Raw genomic sequence first — 22,760 nt, 5'->3', positions numbered from 1 at the left:
AAAAAATCCAATGCAGGTTCATAATAAAAACTCTCAGCAAACAAGGAATAGAGAACTTCCTCAGCTTGTTAGAATATCTACAAAAAAGTACAACTAGCATACTAGTCAGAAACTAGATGCTATCCCTTTAAAATCAGAATCAAGGCAAGGATGTCTCCTTTCACCACTCCTTTTTAACCTTGTACTGTAAGTCCTGACCAATGCAATAAGACAAGAAGAGTAAATAAAAGGTATACAGATTGGGAAGGAAGAAATAAAATGTCTTTGTTCACAAATGACATAATCATCTGTGTAGAAAATCCAAAAGAATTGACAAAAACAATCTCCTGGAAGCAATAAGCAATTATAGCAAGGTTGCAGGATATTAGGTTAATTTACAGAAGCCAATCATTTTCCTATATACCAAGGAACAATAAGAATTTGACATTAAAAACACACTGTCATTTATATTAACACTCACCAAAATGAGATATTTAGATTTAAATCTGGCAAAGTATGAACAAAATTTGTACAAGAAAAGCGACCAAATCCTGATTAAATAACTCAGATAATTAAATAAGTAAAGATATATTTTACATTCATGGATTGGAAGAGTCAATATTGTAAAGATGTCAGTTGTTCTCAATTTAATCTATAGATTCATGTAAACCCTAATGAAAACTCCAAAAAAGGCAATCCAATGGAAAAAAGATAGCCTTTTAAAGAAATGGTGCTGAAACAGCTGAATATCCACATGCAAACCAAAATAAAAGTCTAAACACAGGTGTTATACCTTTCACAAAAATTAAATCAAAATGGGTCATACCTAATTGCCAAGTGCAAACTATAAAACTTCTAGAAGATAATATCAGAGAAAATATAGATGACTTTGTACTTGATGATAACTTTTTAGATAAAACACCAAAGATACAATTCATGAAAGAAGCAATTGATAAGTTGAACTTCTTTTGCAGTTCAATACGTGCTGCTATAACAGAATACCTGAAACTGAGTAATTTATAAAGAACAGAGATTTATTTCTTACAGTTCTGGAGGCTGGGAAGTCCAAGGTAGAAGGGCCTGTATCTGGCAAAGGCTTTCTTGCTGCACTGTCCCGTAGAGGAAGGTAGAAGGGCAAGAGAGCATGCACAAGAGAGAAGAGGCCTACCTCATTCTTTTGTCATTAGCCCACTCTCAAGATTACTAACCCACTCCCACAATAATGGTATTAATCACCTCTTGAAAATTCCATCTCTCACTTGGGATTGATTTTCCAACACATGGACCCTGGGGAACACATTCAAACCCTAGCAACATTTTAAAATTTAAAAAAAAAAAATTCTTCTCCTGAAAGACACTGTCAAGAAAATGAGAATGAAAAGACAAGTGACATTCTAGGGGAAAAATTTGCAGAAGGCCTATCTGAGGTCTGTTATCCAAAATATACGAATAACTCATAAAGATCAACCATAAGTAAATGAACAACTTGATTTTAAAATGGGCAAAATACGTAACAAGAACAACAGCAAATACTGGAAGAATGTGAAGTAACAGGAATTCTCATTTATTGCTGGTGGGAATGTAACATGGTTCAGCCACTTTGGAAGACAGTTTGGTAATGTCTTACAAAACTAAACATATTTTACCATACATCCAGCAATCGTGCTCCTTGATATTTACTGGATGTATTGCTGGATGAATGGTAAGAGTATATTCAATTTTGTAAGAAATTGTCAAACTACTTTCAATTGTTATTTACCAAATAAATTGAAAACTTAAATCCGAACAAAATCCTGCATGCAGATGTGTATAATAGCAGGTTTATTCTCAACTGCCAAAACTTAAAAGGAACCAAAATGTCTTCGGTGAATGTAGGTAAATATATAAATTAAGCTGTGGTACATCTACACAATGCAATGATATTTGGTATTTGGCTCTAAAAAGAAATGAGCTATCAAGCCTAAACAGACATAAAAGAAGCTTGAATGTATTTCACTAAGTGAAAGAAGTCCTTCTTTAAGGGTGACCTTGCCTAGACTGCTTTCCTGACTGCCTAGCAGAGCTAGTGAGTCACTCTATGTGTTTGTGGATTTTATCATACTCCATTATTTATCTCCTTGAAGGTAGAACTTATTTATACTAGTACCTAGAATGGGTTAATTCAAATACTACATACTAAACAAATTTTGCTGCATAAGCAGATGATAAAATGCACTGTGCAGAATTACAATGGGAAAATGAGAGCTTTGAACAGACTACCTCCTACCTAAATCCATTCTCTTGTTCATGTTGACCTCAGATTTTTCTATTTTTCACTGTATTTATCCTGCTTAGAAGCAGATTAACTTGTGTCTAACTTGGGTATCCAGTCGCTGGTCCTGCTTCCCTAGATTCACACCTGGCCCCATGTGGTAACTATGGTACATACATGTCACTCCTCCTACCAGGAGATGGAGTCTTGGTCTGCGCTTGCCTCACGACTTGCTTTGACCAAGAGAATGTAGTGAATTACTTCTAGATCTAGACCTTCAGAGGCATGGAAGCTTCACTCTCTTGAAAACCAGCTACCATCTAAGGAATCTCAGATCAAACTACTGAGTGACAAAAGGCCGAGTGGAAAGAGAGGCCATCAGGAAATGTACCAAGGCACTTCTGCAGACATGTGAGAGTGACTTAGGTGTTCCAGCCTCAAAGAGCTCCTAGCTGAATGTAGTCACATGAGTGTTCCCAGAAAACCATGGGAGTCAGAACTGCCCAGCTGATTCCAACCAAACCCAGAATCACCTTTGTTTTGGTTCACAGAGTTTTGGAGCGGTTTGTTATGTACTGATAGTTATCTGAAATAGTAATATAGCATTAGGTATTTGAAGCCAAGCAATTTAATACAAGAATGTATTTTTATAAAATCATTGAAATGGCAACATGAACCCCTGCTTAGGGGCCCCTACTGGAGTACTGAGTCCACCTCATAATAACTGTGTTTCAGATGTCAGGAAGTGTGTGTGGCTGCTACCATAGTCACTGCCTCAACTGCCTCTTAAACCTGATAGCTGGTGACTGCACACTGAATTTTCGAGTTTGGCCTTCAAAACTGCCTCTAAACATTCACATCCCTTCCTGCCTTGCCTCCCAGCTGCAGGGTGGCTAGCATTTCAGTGTGCCTTCCAAATCTCACACAAGTGCTTCTATTTGGTAGACCTGATACCATACCCAGAATCCTAGATTCAGAAGAGCTTGAGAAATGTAGGGTTTTAGCTTTCCAACCTCACTCCCCTAGGTCAGAAGGGCAGTGGGATGGATGATGAGAGAAACCTAGTATCCATTATCACTGTCATCAGAGCCTAAATTTATTCAGTACAACACATAGAAATGACTTGAGATTTGGAGCCTGACAAATACAATTTCTCATCTTGGTTCTCCTGCTACTAGATATGATCTTGGTCAAACCACTTAGTCTAAACCTCAGTTTCCTCACCTGTAAAAAAAGAAATACTCATAGCTAATTCGGAGGGTTCTTCAAGAACTCAACTCATCTTTTATAAAGTTTCTGGTAAAATGTCTAGCACATGGTAGGTATTCAATGATTAATAGCAGTTATTATTAATGGAGGAGAGGACAAGTGGACAAAAAACTAGAATACACAGACAGTATCTGATTATGTAGGAGAGCATCTAACAGATGTACACTGCTGAGTCTCCTGGTAAAAAACTGCTAGGACTATACTTGCATGTGAATGGATCTAGGAGAAAAGACCTCCTAAGGGAGATGGTTTCAGGTCTGAATCTTGAAATATGAGAAGTGCAAGGGAAAAAAATGAGAGAAAAGGGAATATCAGATATTGGTGTCTCCCCTGGTCCCATTCATGACCTTGTAGGTAGGACGATGATTCTAGCAGTTCTGTGCTATATTTCTAGAACACTGCTATTAGCCTTTAACTTTCCTCCCCTTCATGTTTCTGGCTTCATGGTCTTGGGTTAAGCCCTAAACTAGTACATCTTGGTAGCATTTCTACCTTTGCTGCAAAACAGCTTTGTCACTAACTAGTTGATCTAAGATATGGCACTTAGCTTTCGAGTTTTTAACTTCTTTTTCCATAAAACTGAACAATGAAAACAAAGCAAAGCAACAACAACAAAATGGCCTAATTTCTCTGCCACTTCCAGCTTTTTTTTTTTTTTTTTTTTTTTTTTTTTTTTGAGACAGAGTCTCACTCTGTGGGCCAGGCTGGAGTGGAGTGCAGTGGTGCCATCTCGGCTCATTGCAACCTCTGCATCCTCGGTTCAAGTGATTCTCTTGCATCAGCTTCCCAAGTAGCTGGGATTAGAGGCGGCTGTCACCATACCCAGCTAATTTTTTTGTATTTTTAGTAGAGATAAATGGGGTTTCACCATATTGGCCAGGCTGATCTCAAACTCCTGACCTCAGGTGATTTCCCCCACTTCAAAGTGGGAGAAAGTGCTGGGAGTACAGGCATGAGCCACGAGGCCAGGCCCGCTTCCAGCTTTGACAATCTCTGAAATGTCTTGATTCACTCATAGGCAAACATAGCCCCAGCAGTTTTCACCATCAGACTTAGCATAATACATCAGGCACTCTAACCCAGCCCAAAATGTGAATCCAACAAAAGAATATACATCCAACAACTGAATTAAAGCCAACTAAGTAGATTCACACACTAACTACTAGGTTTGGCCTTCACAAGTAAATGTCATCCAACTGATCAACACTGGCTGGATAAATATTGAAACAAAGGCCAGGTACGGTGGCTCATGCCTATAATCCCAACACTTTGGGAGGCTGAGGAGGGTGGATTACCTGAGGTCAGGAGTTCGAGACCAGCCTGGCCAATATGGTGAAACCTCATCTCTATGAAAAATACAAAAATTAGCAGGTGTGGTAGCAGGTGCCTGTAATCCCAGCTACTAGGAGGCTGAGGCAGGAGAATAGCTTGAACCCAAAAGGCAGAGGTTGCAGTGAGCCAAGATCGTCCCATTGCACTCCAGCCTGAGTGACAAGAGTGAAACTCCGTTTCAATTAAAAAATATGTATACACACACACGCACACACACACACACACACACACACATAGAGAGAGAAGCAAACAAAAGCAGAAAAAGGTAGTGCCAACCTGATGTCTTTATGGAATACATATACGTGTGTGTGTGTGTGTGTGTGTGTATATATATATATATATATATATTCTTTTTTTTTTTTTTTCCTGAGACAGACTCTTGCTCAGTAACCCAGGCTGGAGTACAATGGCATGATCTTGGCTCACTTCAACCTCCGCCCCCTAAATTCAAGTGATTCTCCTGCCTCAGTCCCCTGAGGAGTTGGAACTACAGGTGTGTGCCACTACCCGACTAATTTTTGTATTTTTAGTAGAAACGAGGTTTCATCATGTTGGCCAGGATGGTCTCAAATATTTTATTGAGACTTGGGACTCATACTCAGGTGCTTTTAAGTAACTCCAGTCTAGCTGTAACAGCAAACAGGCTGTGTGGTAGTGTTAGGGAGGCCCCTTGTTAATGTCAGCTTGGAGCTTTGTGCACGTGATGACACTAATAGCACCTTTTTAAAACTACAAAAAGTACTTTGACTTTATTATGAATTTTTAGACTAGGTGCATCATAATGACTCTCCCATTGCTTTTAAGATTTCGATAAAAATAGCTATTTTACTTCTTTTTGTCCCTCTAGCAAATCAACAAATAACGAGAAAGGGGACAATATTCATGATTAGCTCAGAACAGAAACTCATTTTCAAGCCTACACATGAGAAACTGCTAAAAGATAAAGCTACAAAAAACCCTAATCTAGTCGTATTAATAAATTCTAATGATCACGTGGGGAAGAACAAAAGCCCACTGGCTTTTATTTGAATAGACATCCCCAAGACCAGTCAATCTGCCATTTTTGCCTTGGGCTTCAGAAATGCTGCACAGTTTGCACTGCTTTCCTTCCTCTGCCTTACCCTTCCAAAAACTGAGCTCCGGGCAATGCTGTGATATTTCTATTTCATTTCTTTCTACCACAGCAAGAGCAAAGGCAAGCAGAGTGCATGCACAGGAAATGGGTTAGTGCAAATACAAGTATACACAAAAACCACATGACTGGAAGGGAGCTGTGACAACTGAGAGCTATTTTTTAAAAGAAACATTTCCTGGAAAAAAAAAATAGTTTCTTTAAATCAATTATACATGTACATAAACAAACCCAAAATATGTTTTCTCCAACTGTCTTTAGCTCACTTGATCAGGATATGAAATCAATGCTTTGAAAAACTTCAGAAGCCTTATAAACTTTACAGCATTAATCTAAAACTTCGGAAGTGTTAATGTATTTCTTTCTGAGACTATTAGGAAAAATGCATCGTCTGTCTCTTTTGAAAGACAATCGCATTTGATAAGTATACATTTGGTATAACATTCTCTGAATATATAAGGAAAACAGCAAAATGATGCTATGACTTCTAATTAGTGAGCAACGTGCAATATTAAAACAACAAATCATATATACATATATATTTCACGAAATACTTGTCTCCAAAATATGCAAATTAAATTTTAAAAACCAGTAAGAAAAAGACTGACAATACAATTTAAAATGGGCAAAGAATTTGAGTTTGAGATTTTCTGTTTTCTTTTAATTTGGCTTTTTGTATTAGACTTTCTTTTTTAGGAATTTGTTCATTTTTGATATTTTTCTTGTCCATTGGTAAGAGATCTTTATATAATAGAGATATTTGCCTTTCTTGTTTATTTGTATTACAAACATGGACTCAATTATGTCATTTATATATTGGCTTTTTATTAATTTTGCCATAATGAAGATTTAAGTTTTTATGTATTTAAATATTACTATATTTTCTTCTATAGCATCTGATATTCCTCTCTTGGTTAAGAAAATAGCTTATAATGAAAAAAATATACAGTACAAAGTCAAACTAATAAAACCACTACAAGTTCCTTGAAGAGACTACTACAGTAGATAATCCCTCTTGAGACCCCAATTAGGGAAAAAAGGAGGAAGTAAAAATATTCAAGATTAAGAATGAGAAAAGCGATTAGGCACTAATTAAGGAAGGATTTTAAAAACTAAAAACTTTCTGCACAGCAAAGGAAACAATCAACAGAGTGAAAAGACAACCTACAGATTGGGAGAAAATGTTCTCAAACTAGTCACCCAACAGAGGGCTAAATCCAGAATATACAAGGAATTCAAACATTTCTACAATAAAAAACAAATAATCTGATTTAAAACACAGGCAAATTATCTGAACAGACATTTCTCAAAAGAAGACATACATATGGCCAAAAAAATATGAAAAAATACTTAACATCACTAATTATCAGAGAAATGCAAATCAAAATCACAATGAGGTATCATCTCACTCCAGTTAGTATGGCTATTATCAAAAAGACAAAAAAATAACAAATGCTGGCAAGGATGTGGAGAAAAGTGAACTCTCATACACTGTTGATAAGAATGTAATGAAGCCACTGTGAAGAACAGTATGAAACCTCCTCAAAAACTACAAATAGAACGACCGTATGATCCAGCAATCCTACTACTAGGCATTTATCCAAAGGAAAGGAAATCATTACATGAAAAGCATTTGCATCCCCATGTTTATTGCAACACTGTTCACAATAGCCAAGATATGGAATCAACCCAGGTGTCTGACAACAGATTAATGGATAAAGAAAAAGTGCTATATATACACCATGGAATACCATTCAGCCATACAAAGAATAAAATCCTGTCATTCAAGGCAACATGGATGGAACTAGAAGATATTATGTTACTGAAATAATCCAGGAACAGAAAGGTAAACACTGCATGTTCTCACTCATATGTGGTAGCTTAAAAAAGGTGATCTCATTAGAACAAAAAATACTAGAGTCTAGGAAGGGTAGGGAGAAGGAGAGAAAGGGAGTGATTTGTTAAAGAATAGAAAATTACAGCTAGATAAAAGGAATAAGTTCTAGTGTTTCATAACATTGTAGAATGACTATAGTTAACAACAATGCTACTATACAGTTTCAAATAGCTAGAAAGAGAATATTGATTATTCTCAACACAAAGAAATGGCAAATGTTTGAGACAATGAATATGCTAATCACCCTGATCTGATCACAGTGCACTGTATAATTGTTATGTGCAATTTTTTTAAAAAAATAATTTTTTTAAAGTATGTATTTTAAAAGCCTTCAGATAAAAAGCAACAAATTAGGCTTGGTGTGGTGGCTCACGCCTGTAATCCTAGCACTTTGAAAGGCCGAGGCGGGCGGATCACTAGGTCAGGAGTTTGAGACAAGCGCGGCCAATGTGGTGAAACCGTGTCTCTACTAAAAACACAAAAATTAACCGGGCGTGGTGGTGTGTGCCTGTAATCTCAGCTACTCAGGAGGCTGAGGCAGGAGAATCACTTGAACCTGGGAGGCAGAGGTTGCAGTGAGCCGAGATTGAGCCACTGCACTCCAGCCTGGGCAACAGAGTGAGACTCTAAAAAAAAAAAAAAAAAAAAAAAAAAAAAGGAACAAATTAAATGTTAGCAAAAGATAACAAAACTTGGAATAACCAGCTTGGTCTCTTCAAAAAGTCAAAGTCATTATCAAAAAGGGGAGGAGAATGGTTTCAAATTAAAGTCTTAAGAGACATGACAACCAAAGCAATGTGTCTTCAAGATTAAATTTGAAGCCGGGCGCGGTGGCTCAAGCCTGTAATCCCAGCAGTTTGGGAGGCCGAGACGGGTGGATCACGAGGTCAGGAGATCGAGACCATCCTGGCTAACACGGTGAAACCCCGTCTCTACTAAAAAATACAAAAAAACTAGCCGGGCAAGGTGGCGGGCGCCTGTAGTCCCAGCTACTCGGGAGGCTGAGGCAGGAGAATGGCGTGAACCCGGGAGGCGGAGCTTGCAGTGAGCCGAGATCGCGCCACTGCACTCCAGCCTGGGTGACAGAGCCAGACTCCGTCTCAAAAAAAAAAAAAGATTAAATTTGAGATTGATCAAATCAGCTGTGAAAAAGTCATTTGGGGGACAATTGGGGAGATTCAAAGATGGCCTGGATGACAAAAGATATGAAGGGATGGTTGTTGAATCCAATGTGTTAAATAATATTGCAGTTATGTAGGAGAATATTCTTACTTTTGGAGATAAATGCTGAGCTATTTCGAGATGAAAAGTCATGATTTCTCCAATTTAAAATAGTTTAATATACCTGGGGGATTTATGAGTATTCATTGTGTTTTTTTTAATACTTTTTAGGCATGTTTAAAATCTTTATAATACAATTTTAAAGAAGCCATAATAGAAGGGAACACATATAATTCAATGTTACATGCAATTCTAAGGCAAACATTTCTAAAATCTAGAAAAATGGGATCATATTATTAGTAAAATATAAATTATTAAGAAATAAAAGATGTGAAAAATCTTGAATAGACCAATTACCATACAAGGGATTTGAAAGTGACTATAGATCTCCTACTAAAAAATATACCAAAACCAGATGATTCCACAGCTGGATTCTATCCAACCTTTGGAGAATGAATAAACCCAATGTTATTTAAATTGCTGCAGGCCATGGAAAGAGGCAGAAAGCTCTCCAATTTAATTAAGGAAGCCAGAAAAATCTTCCTGGCAAAATGTAACATTAATTCCAAAAATAAAAAAGGTAGATCAATTTCACCCATATGTGTAAATGCAAAATTCTCAATGAAATATTAGACAACAGGTTTATTTGTATGTTGCCCTCTTTAAGAAACAAAAGAAATAATTATGATAGAACCTTGTTACATATCAAGGTCTATTTCCGTGAGAATAGTAGATGTCAGGAGTAATCAACACACTGGAAAAGAGGAGGAGAACATTAAAATGCCTGGAAAAGTAAAGTACAAGAGTTTAATTATGCATGTAAGAAATAAAAATGTTCCCATCCCATATTTACTAATCATTTCCTTCTTCATATGGAGCCAAAATCTGCCTCTGAGTAACTTTTACAGATGGAGGAGAAAAAGATCCTGGGACCTTAACTCCCTTAGGCTAGACTACAAATAAAAGCCAAAGTAGAATAGAGAACCCAGAAACTCATTTCCAGTCAAAAATGGTCATTCTTTTCTTTCAATCATGTACCTCTGTTTGAGCTATGCCCCAAGGATTCCGGTGGACTAATAGTGATAGAATGCCACGCTGCATGTGTATTGGCACAATAGACAGCCTGGCAGTGTTTCACATTCAAATCATATTACTTTAAGTGTAATTTTCTCCCAAGAAGTGATCTGTCTTCTCAACACAGTAACAAATACATACCAGCTTTAATACCTTTTTCCATAGAAAACATGGAGGCACTCAGCTTTGTCAAATGTGTTCAGCTCTGGCAAGAACTCAAGAACTAATAGACCCCAATAATATCACCCCTTTCAAACCATATTTTCCTTGTAGCTCTTTAATATTCTCTTGGTAAGGTTAGGAAAAATGTATCTTATGAAACAGTATTCAGCCAAAAAACCACTGGATGTACATTCAATTGTTTATTTTTTTTCTTAGTATTAGGAAATCAAGACGTGCTGTGGCAAAGTATTTTTCCTACAATTTGGTTTACAATTCTGATACTTTACTTATTGCTGAATATGACAAGCATTATACTTTCAATAAATAAAATTATTTTAATTTACCCACCCCAATTACACTACTACATTGTCAAGGCAGTCACCTGCCTCTGTGGACCTCCCTTTCTATTGTAAAAATAAGACAAATATACTTTTCCCTTAATAAAGGAAGGTTTCCTCAAAATTGACAAATGGGATCTAATTAAACTAAAGAGTTTCTGCACAACAAAAGAAACTATCATCAGAGTGAACAGGCAACATAGAGAATGGGAGAAAATTTTTGCAATCTATCCACGTGACAAAGAGCTAATATCCAGAATCTACAAGGAACTTAAACAAATTTACAAGATAAAAACAACCCCATCAGAAAGTGAGTGACGGATATGAACAGACACTTCTCGAAAGAAGACATTTATGTGGCCAAGAAACATATGAAAAAAAGCTCATCATCACTGGTCATTAGAGAAATGCAAATCAACACCACAATGAGATACCATCTCACTCCAGTTAGAATGGCGATCATTAAAATGTCAGGAAACAACAGATGCTGGAGAGAATGTGGAGACATAGGAATGTTTTACACTGTTGGTGGGAATGTAAATTAGTTCAACCATTGTGGAAGACAGTGTGGCGATTCCTCAAGGATCTAGAACCAGAAATACCATTTGACTCAGCAATCCCATTGCTGGGTGTATACCCGAAGGATTATAAATTGTTCTACTATAAAGACACATGCACACATATGTTTATTGCAGCACTATTTACAATAGCAAAGACTTGGAACCAACCCAAATGCCCATCAGTGACAGACTGGATAAAGAAAATGTGGCACATATACACCATGGAAGACTGTGCCCCCCTAAAAAGAATGAGTTCATGTCATTTGCAGGGACACGGATGAAACCAGAAGCCATCATTCTCAGCACATTAACATAGGAACAGAAAAACAAACACCACATATTCTCAATCATAAGTGGAAGTTGAACAATGAGAACACATGGACACAGGGGAGAGGAACATCACACAGAAAACCTAGATGACAGGTTGATGGGTGCAGCAAACCACCACGGCACATGTATACCTATGTAACAAACCTGCACATTCTGCACGTGTCCCAGAACTTAAAGTATAAAAAATAGTAATAATAATAAAATAACATAAAATAAAGGAAGGCTTCCTATAATATCAGAAAATCATTTTAACTTGGGCATTTGTATTCCTATTTCTGTATCTTTCTTTTTCATTAATTGGCAAAATTTCCCTCCTAATTTCCATGCTATTAAATTCTCTCCCAGCTTTCCCTTATGTACGGTGGGGGCAATATCACATGCTCCATGTGCATTTTAGAATGAATGATTTGAGAATCAAATGAAATAATGAGTGTGCTTTGTATATGGTACAACACTAAACAACCTTGATGTAGATAAGCATTGGGACATGATGATGCCCAGGCTGACACCCAGGGTACACTGGGCTTGGTATCCATGGCTCAATGCCATGGAATGAATGCAAGGAGTATTTGCCCCACTTCCTACAATCTCTGGGTATCAAGACCTAATTTAGTCATTTAGTGTGCAAATTTAGTTATTAGTCCAACAGTCAGACTCCTAGACTAATAACGAAATTTGCACAGTCTTATGTCTCTAGGTATTTTGGAAAATACAGTACAGTTTTCACTTTTATGCTTATTACTGCTAAGAAAAAAAAATTCTGAATCTTTCCTGGCTCATAAGACATGGACACAGTCATGTAGAAGGATGACAGAAGAGGGCTATTGGAAGTTGTGGTTTCTTAATTCTATAGAGCTTTGAACTGTACCAGGTCAAGTAATCAGTGCTTACTACATCTTATGAGAGTCATTGATGCTTTAGTATGAGTAAGAAGAGTATCAAGTTTTAAAGAGGGAAGAAGGGAAGGAAGGGAGGAGGCAGCGAGGGAAGGAAAGAAAAGAACAGAGGGAGAAAGGAAGAAAGAAGAAGGGAGAAAAGGAGGGAAGTAAAGAGGGGAAGAGAAAGAGAAAACTAGAAAATTCTATGTTATTGAGACCAATTTTTTCAATCTTATTTAAAAAGTCATAAAAATGTGAAGTATAAAATGTTAACATAGATCCATAGAGACTCCATCTCCAAAATCTTACTCCCACCCCCTTTTTAGATTTTATAGCTATCCCCACGAGTTATGGGCCCGGAGCGAGGAGAGTAGCACTCTTGTGCGAGATATTGATTTCACGGAGGATGGTGAACAAGGGATTCCTAAGTGAGGGGGGTCATCCGTGGTGGGGAGGACGTTTTTAATAGGTATGTGCTATGTCCGATGAACGGTTTAATGTACTATGTACGACTGACACGTGGTTGATTCGGTTGATATTCCAGGGGTAATGCATAAGCTTTGGAGGGACATGTTATGTACTACTGTTGGGTTGTCCATTAGGGTTCCTGCTTGTAAGTATGTTTTCGAGAAGGTCAGGTAAGTATGTAAGAATATGTGTTATGTAGAGTTAAACATATATAGTACTATATATTATGCATGTTGGCTAGCAGTATAACCCCACTCACCCATGAGCACCAATAATGTTTTGTAAGTCAGTTCCTCTATATGAAATTAAGCTTTTTGGAGACAGAAACATTTTGCTCAGCTCTGTGCCCTCCTAGCATAGTGTGAGATTCTGTCCATAGTTGATATTCCATAAATGCCTGTTGAGTGGGGTTATTTCTTCCTGAGTGAATGCCTTGTACTGTGACAACTCAAATGAATTGGCTAATCCAAACATTGATAAAACTTGATTGCAGCCTCTGCATTCTATATATTAGTATAATCTTGATTTAAGAACATTTAGCAAAATGTGAAACCACTGTTTCTAAAACATCTGTTCCATCCATTTGGGGAGTTCCCTTAATGATCTGTCTACAATTTTAGACAGTGAGACATGGGATAGATAAGCTGAACAACCCCATTTTATAATATATTAAAATTCAAGTGAAATAATATATGTGAAACTATTATCCAAACTGTAGCACATTATGTTATAGTTACATATTGTCACACAATAGTGGGTTAATACTATAAGAATTACATTGTTATTGTTATTCTTATTCATGAAATTCTATAGTCATTGATTTGGGTTACGACATTGTCTCCAGAATGCCCATTAAATCCCCAGCCTTGGCTCCAAGATAATACCCATCCATCCTTCTCACAAAGGTTCATATGAGAATCAAATATATGAAGACATGGAAGTTTATTTAAGTCCTGAGTTATCTGCAAGTGTGGGAATAATAACAGTTATTGAAGACCATATGCTAGTCACTTAAGAAATTTACACTAATTTAAGTAACTGGCTCAGCAGCCCAGCCACACAACTACTACCTTAATTGTGTAGGTAAGAAAACTGAGGCTTAAGGAGTTGGGATTTGAACAAAGGCAATTGGATTTCAGAGCATGTACTTTAATCACTATTCTACAATATTACGAGCCCTTAAAGATTCACTTATTAACTAGCTATTCCAAGAAACTGAACATACTTCATGATACTTGCATAGATTTGCCGTTACCAAGCATCTGAGCCAAGTTTCTCCAGGGATCTGAGAGATGGGTGACCAGCAGAGAGTCAAGGTCCCAAATCAGCAGACTTGAAGTTACATTTCCGTAACAAAAAATAAGTGTATTTATGCTACAAGGGCAGGTGCAAGGGTCGATACTCAGCTCTCTCTCCTTGGTGTCCGAAGGAGGCTTAACTAAAACCTACATGATCGTAAGGGCTGAGGAGAGTCTCTGAAGTATCACTATTGACATGCCCTGGTATGAGAGGTATGCTATCAACACTTATACCTGCCTTCCTACTCAGTGTGACCCATGGAATTAACATCATACAGGGTATGGATTGGGCAAACAGGCATTTGCTCATTAAACCCTCTCACACCAGTGCTCTGGGTGACCTCCTGAAGCTGGAGAAAGTACAATTAAGTGTATTAATTGTACAATTAACAAATTGCAAGTGACTTTCTGTTACTCAATATGGTTGGAGAATGGGTTGTGTGTGCTGCTCAGTGTTTTGGATCAGTGAGTTGCCTTGTGCAGGGCACATTCTGATGTATTATCAATTACTACAGCCTTCCCTTTCAGCACACCTTTCTCTTCTCCTCTCTGACTTTCTCTGTGTCAGGCACACCCAGCTCTCTGACTGCACCAGCCCATCTGAGCCCTTTGGAGAGTCATCCATAAGCTGATATGTATCGAGTACTTACATGTGCCAGGCAGTGTTTTGAAACCAGAGACAAAGATTAGGTACCTCTTCTTGGGAAGCTCAAGTTAATTCAAATGTGCTTAATCGATTCTCTCAGGGGAATATGCATTTAGAGACATCGAGGCTGGGTACACCTGGGAAAGGGTACATTTGAAGGAAGCTGTTCCTACAGAGATCTTCATGTGCCAACACAGAGGCAACCACCTACTTTGCTTACCCTGAAAGGTGGTGTTGCTCCCACGCTGAGTACCAGTGTGAAAGCATACAATACAGGATACAGTTCTTTGTTATGCAGGCTGTCTTGGAACTAGATGATGTTTCAAATGGCACTTCTCAAATCTTCCGGAGCCTCTTACGCCTGTTATGATTTCTAGAATGTGCTGAAATGATCCTCAATCAGCATCTCTGGCTAATTGAATCCTGGCGAACAAAGAGCTGACTAAAGTGCATTTATCAATTGCTTAGGAATTCTTTATACCCAAATGTGACCTTGTGTTAAAACTATCTATCATTGGCCTTAGAAAGTGGCAGGGTCATGGATCCATAAAAAGCTGTTAAGAAAAAACCATACCACTTGGAGAGTCTGTCCCAGATCTCTCCAGACCAGTATCCAGGGGTCAGAACTTCTCTGCCCCCTATCCAGTCCAACACTGAGTTGGAGAACCACCCTGGGTATGACCCAGGAAGAGACTTCTTAGAAGGCTTTCATCAGATATCTAGAGACAAAGTGCAGGCCAGACGGGTATGGGCAGAGTGGAGCAGAGATAGCGTAACTGTGAAGTCCACCCCCGACCTGACCACCCTACATAGTAACCCTGCAAGTTGGTTCTTGACTCCTCATCCTAACGCCACCCAGTCTCTTACCCCTACACGCTGATTTATTGGTTTTGAGTTCGTGTTAGTAGCTTAAACTGTCTCCTTGATTTCTCTGTATTTGTTTATTTGTTCACTTGGTTACTTGCCGTCTCCCACCCCCACCCCGAAAAAGCCTATCAGCTCCACACAGCCTTAAAGTGTAGTTGCTAAGTTCCTCTCTGTTTCCTCGGTTTCCAGAACAGTGTAAGCTGGCATATAGTAGGCGCTTAATAAATACTTGTTGAAGGAGTGAATGAATGGGGAAGCTTATTCCAAGGCCCTGAGCATGGACTTCTGGCAAGTGAGCCTACCAAACGCTGGCGTGGGTGATGCTGCTGGGATCCCAGCCACCAGATCTTTAATAAACCTCTGACCCCTTCCCGAGGATGGCAGGGCGAACCGAGCTTGGCCCCCACCCACTCGCCGGACCCACAAAACAGAGGTCTAAACGGCAAATGCATCCAGGGCTCCAACTCTCCCAGCAGCCTCCAAATGAGGCTGATGGCCTTGGACAGGCGACAGCCTTGGACAGGCCCCGCCCGGAGCCCCGCGGCGGCCGCCCGCCGCCCTCCCCCTCTCCCGCAGCCTGCAGTTCCCCCGGGCGGCGTGGACAGCCCCGGCCGGCCAGCTGAGCCCGTGTGGGCGGCGCGGGCGGGAGCCGCCCCACGCGCGTCCCGCGACGCCCGCTCCAGATGTGCCGCTGCAGGGCCCCTGCCACCCGCCGAGTTGGCCGCGCGCGCCCGGGGGAGCGCAGAGTTTGGAAAGTCTTCGAGAAGCTTCAGAGGAGGGAAGGGGGTGGGAAGAGTGGGGGTGCAAGAGAGAAAAACCCGCCTCTTGCGAGTTGAGCGAGGAAGAGGGGGGGAAAGACTCCGAGTTCCGCTTCCTGAACGGCGGGTGGATAGAGAAGGTTGGCGCGGGGAAGACCGGCGGGACGCGCGCCCCGGGCCAGCGGCGCGATCGGCGTGGCGGGCGATGGCCGGTGAACGGACCCGCAGGTTCACCCGGAGCCTGTTGAGACCTGGGCAGGCGGCCGAGCTCCGGCACAGCGCCGCGTCCGCCGCCGCGGTGGTCGTCAGCAGCCGGCAGCAACAGCGGGTGAGTGCGGCGCGTCCTCCGCGCCTTCCCGCGCGCCCCAGGCGCCCGAGGGGAACGGAGCCCGGCCTCCCCAAAAGCTCGGCGGGCCCACGTCCCCGCAGCTAGCGGGTCCTCTCCTCCGCACTCCCTCCCCCGCCGCCTCTGCGGGCGCCCCCGGCGCCACCTCCGCGAGGCAGCGCCACCGAAGCGTAAGGACCGGGGGCGCGTTTGTGCACGCGGGACGCTTAGAGGAACAGCTGCGTGGGCAGCAGAAGCGCAGCGTAGGAGAGGATGTGCAGGGGGGTTAACGGGGCGGGAAGGGACCGGAATGCACTGCCAGTCATATTGGTGCTAAGTGATAAGAGTGCCAGAGACCCCGGGTGGGGTCGGGGGGATCTACAGAACGGGACCCCTTGGTCCACAGATCTGCGCGTCTCTCTCACCCTCCAGCGAACAGACCAGTGCGCTGAGAGAGAGGGATGCGGTCAGTGGTCCTCGCCCTGGTTAGAGCTGGGACCCCCGACCTTAACTGTCGCGGAAATAGATGTACTTGGAACAACCCTCCCACCGCAGGGTAAAAACCCACAAACCACTTAATACTCCTCCAGAAAGAGCTGAGGAACACAGGCTGGAGGAGACATGGGTCATTAGGTCTCCAGCGGTTTCTGGTATTTTTCTAATATGTTTCGCGGGGTTCTCCCGCCAGCAGTGCTTTACTGGTTACTTCCTTATTGAAACGCCTTCTAAGTGTTGGGTGATTTCCGCGGGAAGTCCCTGGGGCAGCAGCCAGCATCTGATGCTAGGATCTCCTCTCCATACCAACCCAGATGTTCCTGCGTTGCAGTAGATCCACACTGCAGGGGAGAGGTGGCAAGAGACAAATCAATTCTAGTGGAAACGGGAAGCGAGTGGGAACAACAGCCTCTCAGCAAGACCGAGGCTCAGCAGCCGCGCTCTTGGCCTGCGTTTGGTGGACCGGAATCCGGGTTGTGTGTTTCATTTTCTTTTTTGCCAGTAAATATCATTAGGAACTAAACGGCTCTTTTTAAGAGTGTGAAAGTGTTACTCTTGCCAGTCACCAATGAAGAGGGCGCCAAAAGCTGCCCAGAGCCAGTTCCCACAGCCAGGACTATTCTCTAAAGCCAGAGGTCGGAAAGTTGAACAGAACGGAAGCAAATTGCTTGGCAGAGGGAAGAGGCATCGAGTGCCCAGGGGGTGTAGAGCGGGCGAGGGTGATTGGAGTGTGAAACGAATTGGTGGCCAGGGTGCCTTCTCTTGCACTTACAGTAGCTGCAGTCCGCAGTTACCCAGAGGTGGTTCAACCGTTAGCTCACTCTGTGCCAGGGACAGCATGTGGTTCTGCTATCAGCGTACACATTTTCAGGACAGCAAAGAGAAACTGTTCGAAAGAACATTCGAAGGAAAGATTCAATTCGAGTAAAAGTAGAGATAAGAAAATCTCCAGACAGTAGTAGAAAGTACCTGAATGATAATTCAGGATTGTGATTTTGTCATTTTCTGCCATTCCCTTGACAATAACTTTATTTTGCAGTTGACTCATTGGACTGAATCTCACTGAGGATCTGATAGAAACACAAAGCGTTCAATGGGAATAAACAGCTTAAAGTGTTGTGTTTTTTTTAAGTAGATTCTCCTAGAATTTTTGTAGCACTAGAATTTCTACAGAGTATGCATCCCATACCCTTCTACACATCACACACACACACACACACACACACACACACAGAGCTTTCTCCAAAATTATGTCAGATTTGAAATCCTAGGGTATCTTGTCAAAATGAATAAGCTTGGTGTCTTCAAAAAGAGATGGGGGAGGGGAGATTCACTGGCAAAGGTGGTCTTGACTCCCCTTGCTTCGCTTCAGCACCTTGGCCAACACTCCTAAACTAGCTTTTGCCAAGACATTTCATGGGATCTTACACATCTAGGCAGGCAGTTTTGGCTGCTATTTTGGCAGCAAGAACACATGTGCTTTGCATTCCATCCCATCAGTTAACTCTTGAAGGGAAACAGGAAGGTGATGAGTTCTCTGAACTGGCACCTGAACTCGGTGGGATTCTGTAGGGGTATAGCATCCCTTTTTAACCTAAAACCTTGTCGTTGGACTATGTGGTAGAGACTAATCTTAGCCTACATTGATCCAATCCCTTAAGACTCTTTATATCTGCTGCTTCAAGTTCTCAAAACATGGTTGTCAAGGGTGAAAAATAATAGGATGTTGGGGAAAATACTATGGGTACCCGACTTCAATACAGACTCATAGAACTGTGGGTGTGTATTGGAGCAAGCCATCCTCTATTGCAAGGTATTTGAAAGACAGTAGAAAGTCCTGCTGAGAAAAACTATCTTACTGCTAGATTGATATAGTCCCCTTTCTGAAATCCCTGTTTTGGGGACCCAAATCCTCCAGGACATTGCCGAAAATTTGCCATAGGGTTTGAACTCTGCTCTATCCAATAAGTTTAGAAAAGGTTGTCAGATTAACAAGGTAGTTTTGGTCTCTGAGAATGGGATGTGTGTACACACACAGAGAGAAATAAGACAGGAAGCCTTCAAAATGTGTTTGAATATGGAGAGCAGAGATCAAGGAGATGCTGAGTGAGGGTAATGACTGGGAAAGCCAAAATTTAAGGCAGTTGAGGACAGTAGAGGTGTATGCCAAAGCAAATTTGATGTCAGTTTTTACCCAAGGCGCTGTATGTAGTAGGCTTATGTACTTGCAGCCTCCTAGACAGGACCCACCTTATTCTTCACCCCTCCCAAGAACAGTAATGAGCAAAAACATACATTTCAAAAGGAGAAATATTTGCTCCTTCATTATCCTAAAATTCTCCATGGAAAATAAATGAAAGACAACTCATTCAAAGATCAATTCAAAGGATCAAGTCAAGTTCACATAATTTCCTGAAATCTCATTCCTGATTGTTTCATAAAGCAAGCTTCTCTAGGGTAAAATTTCAGCCGAAAATGATTCGGAACATTTGTCTCATATCAGAACTGGAGTGTTTTATTACATTTGGTTGAATATACATTCCATGTTGGCTTCAAAGTTGTAATGCCACTAATGAGAAATTCCTTTTTGATAAGAAGCTCATCTTTTAAAATGAATGAGGTGTATCTGTACCCTAGCATGAATTAGTTCATTTCCATAGCTTTCTATAATTCATTAAGATACATATTTAGGATTTGTGCACTTTTCTGCATGTATATTGTATTTGAGAGCATTTCAAAGAAACATACTTTTTAAAAAAGTATAGGTTAACTTTTTGCAAACACCCCATGAGATCTGTCACTTTGAGAGAAATAGGGTTTTATTTATGGAATGCTTTAGGTGGGTTAGTGCAATGGAAGGCTTCAGGTAACCAGAAGGATGAGATCTACATAGAGTCAGATGACGGAAAGGAAGCATTTAGTAGAGATCAAATAATCATTTGGTCAGTTTTGGCCTAAAGTCGTTCATTCGGAGCTTACCACTTTAGTTACACGCACTTTTAATGCCTTTATGATATTTACTCTATTATTAGACAAAAACTCCTCATTTTTGATTGTATCTAATTTGTTATTAACTTATGTTAAAGAGAAAGCATCCTGCCAGAAGTGATTATACTTAACCAGTAAGTTTTCTCCCTTCCTACCCAACCAGAAAGGGTAAGGGGTAAAGAGAGGAAAGTATTTATTTCGGTAAATTCTATTTATTTTCTGTGATGTTTCCTAACTCTCCAGGCCTCCAATAATACCACTTTTGATATTTTAGAGAGCTTTGAGTAAGAAGCAGAACCTTTGACCAACCAAAGAGCTTTGATTGAGAAGTAATGAATATGTAAACATGTTTAATGAGCATGAGGAATTCCTAGAAGGAAGAATTTTTCTCCCCTCTGAACTTGGTGGCATTCAAGAGTTGAGAGTAGGAGGGATTTTTTTTTAATTGAGTGGGGGATACTGGAATTTCCCAAAAGTCATATGCTAGATGCAGAGAGTGATAGTGAATGAAAGTGAAGCACTTGTTTTGCTGTCACTGTCCAGGTTTAAAAGCAATATGCAATATAAGGGCCTGCTTGTTTAGCATTCACAGCACAGTCTTTTTGTTTTGTTTGTGTTTTTTTGTTTTGTTTTGTTTTTTGTTGTTTTGGACAGAGTCCTTTATGACAAGGGTGTTTATGCTTTAGCAGAAATCACACGTTTGTGTTTTCATATGAGGAAAGTCCCTTGACCTCTTTGCCTCGAGAAGAAGTCAACACAAACTTAGTTTACAAGATCAAGTTTGAATGTTACTGATGTGTCTGCCAATGTTTTTTTATTTCTCAAGGGCATTGGAGAAATAACTTTGAAAATAAATAGTAACCACAAGTGGGTTCTAGAAAACTTCTAGAAGGATCAAAGACTGAAAGAATGAATCAACATGTATAGGTTTTGGCTGTCTTTTTCTTCACAACCAGATTCTCTAAGGCCTAGCATAGAAAAAGAAAGCAATAATGAATGCATGATGGTAAACCATTTGTTAAGAATGTACGATGTGCCTGGCACAGTGTTAAGCATTCTATATAATTCTCAGAGCAATCATTTGAGGAAGTTATTATTGTTGCAAAATACAGAGAAGGCCAGTGAGACTCATAGGGTTAAACATGTTTCCCTAAGTTAAGTAACTGACAGGGACCTCCTCTGCATTTTGAATAGAAAACTGGAGGGGTTACCTTCCAGTTTTTTAGCTGTTTCTAAAAGCATCTCCAAATTGGTGGATATGAGTAGTTGATGTTGGTTGGTGTTGCCTTTTGATCTACCCCAAATGTAGTTCTCCCTAAGGAATAGGAAAATTGTTCTTCCCACTAGTGCTTCAGAGTACCTGTCAGTATTCACTCCAGTGTTCCCCTGAGGTTAGTTGCAATAGCAGAGGCTGTTCCAGGTACCCTTGATTATAATAGATCTTCCCAAGACAACCGGAATTTCAATAGTTAAGTTTTTAAAATATGAACTCACTCAGCCATCCCCATCTCACCTGTATGGCAAAGTCTTAAGAAAATTGTGAAAGAGCATGAGGTTAATCCTCCTGCAATCTACTTCAAAACTGTCTGCTTCTCCATTTTCAATTGCTTACCCCACTCTCACATGTGCTTGAAATTCCTCAATGCATTGTGTGTCTTGGAGCATGGATTTCCATTTAACTAAGTTGTGTTGGGATTCTTTATTCACATTCTATCTTATTTGAAGGAGGGATCCTAAGTATCTTACAAAGATGCATGTGAGATGACAACAAAAAAATATAGTAAGAGGAGTGAAAAGCAATATTAGCCAGAAAAAAAAACAAAACAATATTCGGAAAGTTAGATGTAATCAGGTGTAGGTCATTAGGACCAGTAAATAAAATACATCACTATTAAGTCCTATAGTTTTGTTAAAGGTGCTTCTTGGTGACCAAGTCAAAGAGAAAAACACCATCAGCCATGAGATTTAAGAAGTCCATTAGATAAATGAAAATTTGCTCTAGACATATTCAGCATTAACTTATAATGAAATTTAAGAGACAAGATTTTTTTTCCTGGGGTTTTTACAAACAGTAGCATGATGTGATAGAGTCCCGTCATTGAGAGTGTTGTCCAAGGACCAGCAACATTAGATCACATGGGAGCTAGCTAGAAATACAGAATCCAAGGGCTCCCACCAGATAATGCATTTTAATAAGATCCCCTAGTGATTTGCAAGGACACTAAAATTTGAGAAACATGAAAATAACCTACATCTTCAGCCACACTTTTGCAGTATCTTGTTAGATAAAGTCAATTGAGGAGGGTCCAATACAATGTGGTTTATTCTGCAACTATTTGAAAGTTTTACTTAAAGCAGAGATGAGGTCTACACCACTTAGAAATGAAAATGGGATTTGGTTCATTGTTAAATGGCTTTAAGGAAATCTGTTACTTGTTTGTGTTATATTCTCTCCTTCATCTACCATCTAGCCCCTTAATTGTAGTGTGAAC

The 22,760-nt window shown here is 40.2% G+C and overlaps 1 protein-coding gene and 1 long non-coding RNA gene across 11 annotated transcripts in view; one reads left to right on the top strand and one right to left on the bottom strand.

Moving 5' to 3' along the window:
- Window positions 1-22,760, bottom strand: part of LOC141408229 (uncharacterized) — a 284,024-nt gene that overhangs the window by 200,469 nt on the left and 60,795 nt on the right. The gene's annotated exons all lie outside the window — the stretch shown is intronic.
- Window positions 16,384-22,760, top strand: part of DOCK10 (dedicator of cytokinesis 10) — a 280,766-nt gene continuing 274,389 nt past the window's right edge. For all 10 annotated transcript variants that reach the window (XR_012421525.1, XM_074010334.1, XM_065526527.1 and 7 more), the window contains exon 1: window positions 16,384-16,788. Coding sequence is in view for 8 of the 10 variants with exons in the window: in XM_065526527.1 (XP_065382599.1) it covers window positions 16,666-16,788 (123 nt within the window). In the remaining 2 variants the exon portion in view is untranslated. The remainder of the gene's footprint in view (window positions 16,789-22,760) is intronic.

This window comes from Macaca fascicularis, chromosome 12, assembly GCF_037993035.2.
Source record: "Macaca fascicularis isolate 582-1 chromosome 12, T2T-MFA8v1.1".
NCBI classification, from domain to species: domain Eukaryota; kingdom Metazoa; phylum Chordata; class Mammalia; order Primates; family Cercopithecidae; genus Macaca; species Macaca fascicularis.
The sequence above is the reverse complement of the archived record's forward strand: the minus strand, read 5'-3'. Positions and strand labels throughout refer to the sequence as shown.